General features: G+C 51.2%; 1 protein-coding gene across 2 annotated transcripts in view; it reads right to left on the reverse strand.

Annotated features, from left to right (window-relative positions):
- Positions 1-519: 519 nt before the first annotated feature.
- Positions 520-12,966, reverse strand: part of WSCD2 (WSC domain containing 2) — a gene marked incomplete at both ends in the record, with an annotated part of 40,990 nt that continues 28,543 nt past the window's right edge. For both annotated transcript variants that reach the window (XM_082667198.1, XM_082667197.1), the window contains 3 exons: positions 520-872; positions 6,969-7,169; positions 8,888-9,052. In XM_082667198.1, the coding sequence (XP_082523324.1) occupies positions 520-872; positions 6,969-7,169; positions 8,888-9,052 (719 nt within the window). The remainder of the gene's footprint in view (positions 873-6,968; positions 7,170-8,887; positions 9,053-12,966) is intronic.

Raw genomic sequence — 12,966 nt, forward strand, 5'->3', positions numbered from 1 at the left:
AATCTTTCTTCAAACAGAAGTGGCTGGGATAAACCCTGGCATCAGTGCTTCCTGGGCGGGGCAGAGACGGGGAAGCTACGAGTGCTCAGCTCAGCACGGAGCAGAGTCTGGGCCACATTTTTCCATGTCATTCTCTTTAGCTCTTGCACCAGGGTCCTCAACACCTGCGGTGGGGCACCCTTGTCTCTGGGACACCCATGAGCCCTCCTTCCCACAAGTGGAGCCCAGAGTGGTGGGCACAGGGACACGGGAGACAGAGAAGGGTCCACGTGGCTAGAGCTCCCTAACCCAGTTGCCCCCTCCATCTCTGGGGGCGCGGTGTGAGTAGGCGGGGCGTGCCTGCACAGTCTCTTCACTTGAGCCTCCTCTGTCATGCAGGAAACTCAGCGAAAGGCAACAGCAGCCATGGGGATTGTCCCCAAATCGAAGAGGGGACTGATGGGTGTGGGCCCCCAGGGGTCTGGAGTCCCCAGGGCCTGCTCGGTCTGGACTGCCAGCTCCCCGCCCCGCTCCGACCCATCATCTGGGGTAGTAGTCGTCGGGAACGCCCGTGAGGTTCCTCCCTTTAAGGGCCGCATCCACCGTCTTGATGTAGGCAGAGATGGTCTTCTGCATGTCCGCCGTGTAGGGGTCGTACTCCAGCTTCCGGAGCCCCGAGCGCTTGAAGTTGCCGTCCTTCTGGCTCTCCACACACAGCAGTCGGTCCTCCCTGACAGCCACACCCAGCAGCCCGACCATCCGGCCCAGCTGGACGAAGAGGTCCTGCTTCAGATCCTCAAAGTGCACCACCAGCACCTTCTTGCCGAACTTGAGCCAGTCCAGTGTGTGCGTGGCCCACCACGGGGCGTAGTTCCTTACGAACTCTGGCCACTCTGTGGACAGAGCAAGGAGGCCCAGGTCAGCGGGAGGACACAGGTCAGATGGCGTTGGCTATTCACAGCAGCGCCACCACTGTTAACCCTTAGATCACCAAACTCGCCTCCCTCCTCCCACCTCGGGGCTGCTGCTTCTGCCTGGAATCATCTTAGCCCTTCCTTCTCTCTGGGGAGAATGACATCTGTCTGGTGCTTACTCCATGCCAGGCACAGACATATATAAATCCTTGTTACTCTATTTTTATATTTTAATATATATTGATCTTAATATAGAGTGTAATAAATATACTAATAGAGCGATCAATTCACTTATTCCTCACAAGAACACTGTGAGGCAGGCATCATCGTTTTCTTCATTTACAGAAGGGGGAATTCAGGCACAGAGAGGTTAAGTAACTTGCCCAAGGTCACGCAGCTAATAACTGGCAGAGCCAGAATTTGAAACCAAACAGTCTGGCATCAAAGTCTGGGCTTTTAACTACCAAGTTATCCTGTGTAGGAACAGTTATCCTGTGCAGTAACAGTATCTTCTCACAGGATAGTAATAGGGCCTTTGTACAGAGAAGTGGAAAAAGCATACAAAATTTTCAGCATGGTGCCCTGTACCCAGTAGGTGCTCAGTAAACGTTGGCTATTATTACTGTGATTATTCTGTTCTCAGGTGAGATGTCATCTTCCCTGACTCCCCAGGCTCAGGCAGGTATCTCCTCTAGGCTGAGGGCAGTTTAAATCAGATTATTTACATTGTCATTGTGACACCTTCCTATCCTATCTTTCTTTCTTTGCTTTCTATTGAAGTATCACACATTGTTTCTTTGTGCTGTTTGCTCCCTTGCCATGGTAAAAGGACAGGATGGATTTTCACCCAGATTGGGAGTGTGTGTTTGGGATCCCCTGACTCGAGAAAGAGACAGGTTACAACAGAATGTGGGAAATTCACCAGAGAGCCCTGGAGAGGACCTCAGAGAGACAGCCAGCCAGCCAGCCCCAGGAGCTGTTGAAACTCTGATAAAGGGGAACCCAGGAGGGGGGTCTTGGAGGATGTTGGGAACAGAGAGAGGGATTTGCAGCCTCAATTCTGAGCCCCAGCTGGAGAATCACGGGGCCTGTACTCCGGAACCCTGAAGCCATACCCCCTGCTTCTCACAGGGGCAGCACCACCCTGCACCCTCCAGATGGATATGTTTACTGAACGAGGCTCAGTGAGTCTCCCAAGCTGCGCTGGGGAGCCCAGCTGGTTCTTAATAACTAAATCCTCAACCTTTGCTGGATGATGGATACCCCTTATCTCATTTAATCATAGTAACTACCCTGAAAGGAAAAGACTACTGTTCATTTGTCACCAGTGAGGAAGCTGAGGCTCAGAGACGTGAAGTAATTTGCCCAAGGTCACACAGCCGGGAAGCATAATCCAGACCAGGCCTGCCTGATTCCAGGCCCCCATCTTTCCTAGGCACCAGCAGCCTCACCCCCACTCCCTCCCACTGCCTCACACCCAGCAGGGGCTTAATAAATGGTTGTTGAACTAAATTGAAATTCCCAGCCGCCAAGCTGTGATGTGATAAAGGGCTCCTCTTTCTTCGCAGAGCACATCAGAATCTGTGGTGAGGCTCCTGCTCCCCCAGTGACCCCCTGGAATACCACAGCCGCTTGGGAAATATTTATGCTGATGACAAAGATATATTTTCTTTTTGCGGTACGCCGGCCTCTCACTGTTGTGGCCTCTCCCGTTGCGGAGCACAGGCTCCAGACGCGCAGGCTCAGCGGCCATGGCTCACGGGCCCAGCAGCTCCACGGCATGTGGGATCTTCCCAGACCGGGGCACGAACCCACGTCCCCTGCATCGGCAGGCGGACTCTCAACCACTGCGCCACCAGTGAAGCCCCTGACAAAGATATTTTTTATCCTTCAAATAGATTATTTACAATGTATCTAGCTAACTGGGCCCGTACTGTTATAAGACCAGATGTATCTGTGTGATTAGGAAAAAATCTAGCATGTGTATACTCTGCTTTACTTTTTGAGAAAGAATGTCCCCATTCCTGAGTCATCTCACAGCATCCCTGGTGATTCAGGACAACTGCCGCTCCCATGGCAGAAACCCAGATGGATGCGGAAGGCACTCAGTTACTCAGTCCATCTGGATGGACTTCCAGGCTTAGCCACTTGTGACCATCTCAAGAGGTGCCTGGAGGGTGGTCCTCAAGAAAAAGGAAGGGCCTGTCTGCATGATGGCCTGGATCCCCCAGGTGGTGCCCCTGGCCTTGGACACAGGTGGGGGGGAGATGACATGGCATCCCTGTGACTGCAAACTTCCCTGGGGTGGGAATGTATGTTGCCTGAGCACCTACTGTGTGCCAGGACTGTGCTGGGCACTTTGCACGCACTACCTCGTGCAGTGCCCCTTACAAGAAGCCTGGAGAGTAGGAATTACTCTAGCTCCATCTTACACACGGGAATGAGCCTGGCTCCTGCCCTCCTGGCAAACCCTTTAAGAGCACCTGATCTGACCATCTCCAGCACTCTTCTCGCCCCAGATCCTAGTCTACATCCGCTTACCTCACCTTCAGGTGTCATCTAAGACACGGGTCTGTTCACTGAAGACTTTGGAGTCAGACTGCCAGGGTTCAAGACCCAGCTCCTCTCCATATTGGCTGTGTGAACTTGGGGATGTCAGGAGGTCTCCTTGAGCCTCAGTTTACCCATCTGCACAGTGGCAACTGTGCCAAGAACTCCATCCTAGACATGCCATACAGATGGAATGGAATAAGATTTGCAGACCCTGGCACCAGGCCTGGGACACAGGAGGCGCTGGATAAATGTTGGCTACAACTATTCTCGATGTTGGTCCCCAGCATCTCTGAGATGCCCCAAGTGGCCCACCATTTTGGGGCAGCAGATACTCGCCCCCTCCCCACCCCTTCCTAGAGCAAAGATCCCTCACTTGGAGCTCCTGAATGACTTCGCTGGAATGAAGAACAAAAATGAAAATGAAAAACAAAAGCCCTCATTTAGCTCAGGATTCCCGGTAATTGATGGCTGCCTTCAAACTGGGTAATAAAGGCACACTGTGCCGTGGACCACTGGTGATGAGTGCTGGTTCTGCCAGAACCGTCCCCCACAAGGGCCCGGCGGGACACGCGCTGGCCACTCTCTGCTTCATCTTCCTGTCAAAGGGAGGAACCGGGGTCTGATTAATAGCTTAACTGTATTTAATTCTCCACGGAATCATTAAACACGGTCTCTGTTTCATTAAACAGATCCAGGACAATTCACCTTGTGTAATCGTATCACATAAAACTTTGCTTTGGGCCCACTCCAGGGATATCATAAAATCAATGTTATGGAAACAAAAGCTGGGGGGGGGGGTGGGTGGTGGTGACACGAGCCTCGACCCAGCTATAACTGGGAGGGGGACACGGGTGAGTGACCTCTCAGCAGGTGAGTGACCTCTGCTCTTAGGTGGGAGTAACCCTCACATTCCCGGCCGAGGGTGTCCTAAAGCAGTGATTCTCAAATTTGAAAGCTCACAAGAAGCTTCTGGAAGGAATCTTGTTAAAATGAGAATTCTGATCCAGTAAGCGTGAGGTGGGACCTGAGAATCTGCATTTCAAACGAATTCCCAAGTGATACTGACGCTGCTGGAGCAGGCAAGGGTCTCAAACTCAAGTGCCTACAGGGTCAGATGTTAATGCAAATGAGAGGACTGAGTGGGTGGGGTCCGTGGGGATGGGGTTCTTTGGGGAAGGCTCTCAGGCAGAGCACTTGAAGACCTGGGTCAGGCCTGGGAGGAAGCACTGGGAGAACGTCCCTCCCAACCCAGACTAATGAGGGGGCCCCAGGCCCCCCATAGGAGGTGTGTGTCCTGAAATCTCCTCTTTCCCATCCCCTGCAGCCTCTGGGCTCAGCCTGTCCTGACACCTCCCTTATCTTCGGTTTTAAAGCTCCCAACTGTCTTGAATAAGGAAGAGGCAAGGTGGCTCCTGGGAATTAGGAAATTGCCTAAACCTGAGACGAGGGGTTATGCCAGGAGGGGGGAGCCTCTGAATGTACCGGAATGTCAGCAACACCCCGAGGTGAGAGACAGCCTGGTAGCTAATGCCTGGGTTTGGATCTCAGCTCGCTCAACTCCTGGGGCCTCCGCCACATGACCCGCTCCCTTCCTGGGATGGTGATTGTGGCAGCCCTTCTTATCGCCTCGGGTAATTAGAAGATTTAAATGAGATAATTATTACTAAGTGTCTGGTCCCATATGAGCTTCCCAAGTGAATTCCCTCCCTTTTTACTTGGGGCAGTAGGATGCCTGGGAGGTGGAGAACTGGACTCTAGTCCTGTCATTATGTGCCCGAGTGACTCTGGCAGGCCCTGCCTCTCTTGGGCCTCATTTTCCCCATTAATAGAGAATGAATCCATGGTTCTCAAGCCTGCCTGCACACTGCTTTAAAAAATACCAGTGCCCAGGCTCCACTCCAGTGATCGTCTGGGGTGCAGCCTTGGAACTGGGACTTCCCCACATCCTGGGATTCTGATGTGCTGCTGGGGCTGAGGACGCCTGGGTTCAGCGATCTCCCAGGTCCTTTCCAGCTTGACAAGCAGAACGTCTGCTCCTGGGACAGGATCCTGCCGTTGGCACCTGCAGACTTCTCAGCCTGGCCCCAAACAGTGGTCATTTTTGATTGTTCTACAAATAAATAATTCAGAGGTCTCTTTACCCCTGGGAACAAATGTCATCCCCTGTCCAAGCTTCCACCCCCTCACTGAGAGAGGGGGTGAAGTAGGGGAAGGGACAGACAGGCCCCTTGAGCAAACTGGGAACCCAGGGCACAGTTGGTCAGGCAGGCCCAAGAGTTTCCATCAGTGACACCAGTGCTGAGAATGTGATTGGCTGAGTTAATGTTGTCCTGCCTGCTCCAGTTCTCTCTGGGGAGGGGCTGCAGCGTGGAGCAGCTGGGGGCCAGGGGGAGGGTTTGGAGGAGTGGGAAGCACCCCTGGGCCTAGAGGCTGCAGCAGCCTCGTTCCTTGAAGGTGGATGAGGTCGGCTGGGCTCACGTTCACAGAGTACTTACTTGGCATCAGGAGCTCTGAGCGGGGGGATCTGTAGCCACTGACGTTCAGTCTAACTCATTATCATAGCTCAGTGGTTAAGGGTGTGGGCTCAGGAGCAGGACTCCCTGGGTTCAAACCCCTGCCCCACCACTTCCTGGAAAAGGGCCTTCACCTCCCTGAAACTAGCTTGCACCATCCATGACACAGGGTGAACTGTGTGAACCTAACCCAGGCATTAGCTACCAGGCTGCCTCTCACCTTGGGGTGTTGCTGACATTCTGGTCACGCATGGAGGTGACTTTCATTATGGTAATGGAGATATGGGTGATAACTGACATGGGATTTTGAGGAGGTTGGGTCTGACTTCGGAGCTCTCCCCACTACTGTGGGCTGCTGCTCTGTACTGAGACGTTCTTCCATTCTGGAATCTACTAAGCACCAGAGGTGAACATCAAATTCAGGTCATCTTAATGAAGTTTAGTGCTCGGAGACTGACACTGTCACTTCCCAGCTATACCTGGGGCAAGTCATTAACCTCTCTGAGTTTTCCAATCCAGAGTAGTGGAGGGGGTTCACAGAATGATGATCTTAGGAGCTCATAGGTGACCTCATGGCCACTCAGCCACTGACCTTGGGCTGGATTCAGATCCCAGGAAAGGGCTCTTGAATACGAGGGTCCACTGAGTGTTTTAAAGGGTGAAATTCTTGGATCTTACTACCTCCACTTTATAAACAGGACAATCTAAGTTCATGGAGGTGAAGGCGCGTTTCTAGGAAGTGGTGGAGTTGGGATCTGAACTCAGGGAGTCTTGGTCTGGAGCCCATGCCCTTAACCACTGTGCCACGGTAACAACCTGGCTCACAGAGGGTGATGCTGGTGGGTATGGTGGGACGTGCAAAGCATACCTCCTCATCTATAAGAAGGACCTGGACACTTACACACATGCCTTCAAGGATGCCCTCCTGGATTCCTGGCAGGAGACAGCACTAGCCCCTCGCACTGCCCTCTGCACCCTAGGGCTCCACCCCCCCACTCCAAAGCAGTACCTTTGCCCTTCCAATGGGCATGGGCAGCGAAGCCGATGTGTCCGCCATACTTGCGGTTGAACTCCGCCATGAGGGCCTTGTAGGGGTTGCGGATGAGCAGGATGGCCGCGTCGAAGGCCTCGATCTCCTTCTGGCCACTCTCGTGCGTCTTGATGCAGATGGTCCTCCCGCTGCGCCAGTGGTCCCGCTCACCTTTAAACCCTTCCCACAACCAGGGGGTTAGGGAACGTGGCACTGAGCCGAGGGAGACAAGAGGTCCACCCCACCCCCTCCCGGACCCCTTCAGGAATCCTCAGACGTTCATTTGTCTACTCATTCATTTACTCACGTACTTACAGAGCACCTACTACATGCCAGGCACTGTGCAGGGAGAAAATGATTTACAGAAACATCCATGGGTCTTAGTTTTTGAGAGATAATTTGAATAGTGACATAGATGAATGTAAAGTCACTGCCGTGGTTAGAGCTACAGGAGAGGAGTCATCATGCCTACGTGCCACAGGAGGGGCCTGACAGTGATGTGCTGGAGGATTCCTCTTTGGGTGGAGTCTACACCTCTACCCCACTGATGCTGGGCACGCCGTATGACTTGCTTTGGCCAGCGGATAGGGCGGAAATGGGTCTCTGCCAAAGTCTTAGGATGCATCACATTTCTGTTCACTCTGTGTGTTTCTGCTGTCACTGTGAGAAGGACATGCCCTGGAAGCCTGTTGGCCCCAGATGGTGAGAGACCCATGGAACAGACACGGGTCCAACCTGCAGTCTGCAGCTGAGCAGCCCAGCCAGCCTGGCCAAGATCACTGACCTAGTCAGGCAGCATCCAGAAAGACTTCCTGGGAGAAGAGGTGCTTAGGCTGAGAACTGAAGGACGAGGAAGAATTTACCAATCCAAGTGAGGAGGGAAAGGTGGTGGGAACAGCAGGTGCAAAGGTCCTGTGGTGGGTGGCAAGAAGTGTGTCGCACATGAGCGACTGGTACAGGAGAGCAGAGGGCAAGAGGGGGTTGTGATGAAGAGTTTTAGTACTGGACCAGAAAGACTACACAGCCCTTAAAAGGAATTCAGCAAAAGGAAGGAGGGACCGGATCAGGTTCTCATTTCAAAAGCTGAGGAACTGAAAGACATTCTGGGTAGCTGGAGGATGCTTCTATAGCACAGACTCCATGCTGAACACTGCTCTGAGCCCTTTTCATGTAGTAGACAACTGATCCTTTCAATAATCCTTTGTGGGTTTTATCTGATAGATGACGAAACTGAGTCCCAGGGAGAGCAAATAACTTGCCCAAGTTACAGAGCTAGCGAGAGGCCCTTCCAATGGGCATGGGCAGCAAAGCCGATGTGTCCGCCATACTTGCGGTTGAACTCTGCCATGAGGGTCTTGTAGGGGTTGCGAATAAGGTTCAAAGCTAAGCCATCCTGCTGCCCAAGACTGTGCTCTTCTCCATCTTGGCCTCCCATGCCCATGAGAGTTAAGGCATTTGGATGGGCTCTTCGAAGCCAGTTAGAATGCTAATGTATCAATACTAGACCTTCAAGACACTGGCTGTGTGTCCAACTCAAATGAGTGATCTGGGACATTGTGTCACGTCTTTGGGCTTCAGTTTCCTGTATGAGGTGCCCAGCATACAGTAAGTGCTGAAGGAATGACTTAAATGGAGGGAAGGTCCCAGGCACATAGTAGGTGCTTAATAAGTGTCTAATGTTGACGGAAGCAGGTGAGGTACCCAGGACATGATACTCAGGAAATGTTTGTGGGATGTAAGTGAAGGGAAGGTACCAAGCATATAGTAGGTCTCGATAAACATGCCTAGGTGAGCTGAGCAGCACACAGTAGGTGCTCAGGAAGGGGTATTCCCATGCCCTCCCAGGGGGTCCTTCCCGAGCTCCTGCCCCCGTTCCCTGTTCCCCTCTGCCTCCTCACCTTTGTTGTAGAGAGAACCGTCGAAGTAGTAGCTGCCGGTGTAGAAGCCGGTGGCCAGCTCGATGAGGTGGCGAGCCCACGTGTTGCCGGCACCTGGGAAGCTGGCCAGAGCGATGAGCTGCTTGGACTTGGCTGGAAGGAACCTTCTGTCCATGCAGCGGTTGTCTGCAAAGGGCAGGGCACAGACAGGGGTCAGTGGCAGGGGCACAGCAGAAGGAGCCTGTTTAGAAGGGACCAGGGTGTGAGTCCCATCCCTGCCACCTCCCAGCTGTGCGACCCGGTGCTTTCTGGGCCTGTCTCCTCATTTGGAAACGGGAAAATGGTTATATGAGATAATATATGAAAAAGGATAAGCACATGGTAGGGATTCAATAAAAGTCAGCCAGGAGGATGAGCCTTCTCTCCAGCCTCAGTTTCTCCCCTGTCCCACTGAGTCTCTTATCACCCCCACACCTGCCTCCAGATTAAAACTCACAAATGCCGTCCATCTGCATGGGACTGAGTCCAAGGTTTTTATCTTGACCTTCAAGCCCCGTGTGGCCTGGCCCTTGCATCCTCCCGGGCTCACGCCACCCACATGCTCTCCCCTCAAACTCCCCCACCTGCCAGCCACTTGGTTCACTGTCTCATCCGTGCTCTGCTCCTTCCTGACTTGGCAGCTTCAGGTGCACTGGTCCCTCCGCCTTCACTGCCTCCTACCTGTCTTTGACTGCTTATTATCCTGCTCTCTGCTGAACTGGACCCTTCCTTCCTCCCTTCCTTCCTTCTTTCCTCCCTCCCTCCCTTCCTTCCTTCCTTCCCTCCTTCCCTCCCTCCCTCCCTTCCTTCTCTGACTCCCTGGGCTATCATTAGTGTACTATGTCCATCTCTCTTGTATTACTTTCTGCTACTGTAATTCAAATCATTATTTGTTTAGTCAGAAACCCTGCCCATATTGTCCTTTGCTGATTTCCTGGCACTTTCCATACTATCTGGCATCCACCTAACCATCCATCTACCCATCCATCCAAGAAACATTTATTATCCTTACTTGCTTTCTCACAATAGCGCTTCAAGGGAAAAGTCTGAAGTCCTAAATTTAAATTCCAATTCTGCCATCTCCTTGCTGGGTAACCTTGGAAAAATGATGGATCTGAATAAACCTCAGTTTCCTCACCTGTAAAATGGGAATGCTGATAATGATGACATCCTGGGGGTTGGTTAGGAGGGTTAGAAGAGAGAATGGGTGTTGAGTGTTAACACAGGGCTCACATGCTGTGAGCTCTTAGTATTGATGCTGCTAGCCAGAGACCAGGTCTCTTCCCCGTCATGCAGGTTTAATCTGTTTGTTCAGAGGAGAGCAGATTTTGGAAAAAAACAAACCAAAAAGCATCTTTATCAAGCCAAGTAGGTGTCTGGGAATGGTCTTCACAGGAACACATTGCAAAAAGGAGCCTAGATGCAAAACTTTCTGGAGAGTGGTTATGTTTTATATTTTGACAGGGGTGTGGATTTCATAGGACCCAGTTGGCATCAAATAGTACACTTAAATTTTGTGCATTTCACTCTATGTAAATGCTACTTCAAAAAATCATAAGTGGGGCTTCCCTGGTGGCGCAGTGGTTGAGAGTCCGCCTGCCAATGCAGGGGACATGGGTTCGTGCCCTGGTCCGGGAAGATCCCACATGCCGCGGAGCGGCTGGGCCCGTGAGCCATGGCCGCTGAGCCTGCGCGTCCGGAGCCTGTGCTCCGCAACGGGAGAGGCCACAGCAGTGAGAGGCCCGCGTACTGCAAAAAAAAAAAAAAAAAAAAAAAAAAAAAATCATAAGAAAATATTGAATTATAATTAGTGATATGCAGACTGAAGTGTAATGATGTTTGCAACTTACTCCGAAATGCATCCAAAAATAAAAATTGAGGGATGGAGAAATGGAGAGATGTATGATAAAGTAAACAGAACAAAATGTTGACAGATGTACAATCTGTAGGATAAGTCTAGCAGGTTCACTGTGTAATTCTTTCCATTTTTTTCTGGAGGTTTGACATTTTTTCATAATAAAATGTTGGGAGAGAGAAAGAACCTGGCCCCTCAATTTCCCCTGAAAACAGAATTCTCCATTCAAATACTGCCTGGGCGGCGAGGATAAAGCTGGTTATTTTCAGCACTAAAAAGGAAGTTGATTTGGTTCTTAAGCTCCACAAATCGAAACAGATGCTGGAGGCAGTGTTGTATATAGTTTTGGAATCAGACAGACCTGTGTTTCGATCTAGGATGATCATGGCCTAGTTGTGTGACACTGAACAAGGCTCTTCACCTCTCTGAGCCCCAGTTTCCTCACCTGTAAAGTGGGGCTAATAAACCTTACAGGATTAGATGGATAATGCATGTGAAGTATTTGCAGTATATGTTGAGAAGCTGAGATTAAGAGTGCAGGCTCAGGACCCAGATTGCCTTGGTTTGAATCCCAACTCTGTTCTGTCCCAGCTGTGTGACTCTGGCCAAGCTCCTCAACCTCTCTGTGCCGAGTTGCCATATTTGTAAAACGGTAATAATAACAGCACCTATGTCATTGGACTGTTATGAGGATTAGATGAGTTAATTCAGTCTAAAGAGCTTAGACAGTACCCGGCACACAGTAGGTACTCAATAAATGGCTGCCATCGTGGACCAGACTCTTGGCGGCCTCATGAACCACATGACTCTCAAGCCACCCCAGTGTGTAGGGCCTGCAAGTGTGACATGGGAAATTGAACACCAGTAATGGCCTGGGGCCAGGCACTGGGAATGAGCAAACCCATCAATCAGGGGCTATTGAAAAGGCTCCAGTGTCGGTTCTGTCCACATCAAAGCTGTTCATGGTCACGGGATAATTAAGCTGTGTATGACCCTTCCCCCAAGCTGGGGTAACACAGTTCTGCACAGAGTAACCAACACTTCCTGGAAACTAACAAACACTCATCCTTCCTCACCAGAGTGTAAATAAAGCCAAGGGCCACACTGGCTAAAGACATTTCTGCTCACTGGGCTCTGAGCAATATTCAGCTGCCATGGAAGCAGCCGCAGTTGGCCACCACCGGTACCCCCATCAGGCCAAACAGGGGACAGGCTGTTGGTGAAGCTGCCACTAGCTCTTACAGCACCTTTGTAAAAATCAGGTAAAGGTTCCCTCCCCTTCCTCTGGGCAGATGTGCTGCCACCCAGAGTGCACGGCATGACAGGCAGAGCACAGGCTGGCTTTCAGGCATTACTTTTCTTCTAGGTTATGCCTGTGCAGTGCTCAACCTGCCCGACCATATATGGCAGTCTAGTTCCTGGGAGATGAAGAGGAGGTCTAGCCCAGTGGTGTTTTGTTAGCTCTCCAGGCTTCAGAGGGTGCGGGGAGTGTCCTTGGCACTGTGGGTAGAGGTTTCTAGCAGGGACTTTGGAGTCAGAGACCTGAAAGCAAATCACTCTTGTAGATGTGTGATTATGGCCAGTTCTCAATCTCCCTGAGTCTTGGTTCTCCCATCTGTAAAATGGGGATGGTATCATCCTGATCATAGGCTTACTGTGGGCTTCCCATCATTAAATGAGATGAAGCTTGGCATAGGACTGCACGTCGCAGGTGGACAGTTTTTTCAGATATTGGGGTAATCCTTCACGGGCTTCCTTTGGGCTGAGCATCCCAGCAAGGCACCTTTCCAAGTGCCACCACCTTTCATGATGCCTCCAGCAGGAGAAAAGATTTTCATCTAGAAATATTATAAACACCATGACCTCAGGCAAGTCCTTTACCTGTGCTGAGTCTCAGTTTCCCTACCTGTAAAGAAGGCATAATGACTATTCCTGCCTCACAGGAAAGCTGAGGGGAATCAGTGAGAAAATGCATACGAAGGACTCAACACTGAGTCTGGCACAAAGAAAGTCCCTAAGTGCCACCGTCACCACCACCACCACCATCGTCATCACAGTCCGGTACCCCAACAGATGGAAGAGGAGATAAACATTGAGTGTGGGTTCCACTAGCAGAGGAAGAAGGATAAAAGCGGAAAGGATGAGTGAGACAGAGAAAGAGAAGAAAAAGTTACAGGTAAATTTGCAGAATCTTAGAATTGGAAGG

Source organism: Grampus griseus (assembly GCF_964374135.1).
Source record: "Grampus griseus genome assembly, chromosome: 12".
Classification (NCBI taxonomy): Eukaryota; Metazoa; Chordata; class Mammalia; order Artiodactyla; family Delphinidae; genus Grampus; species Grampus griseus.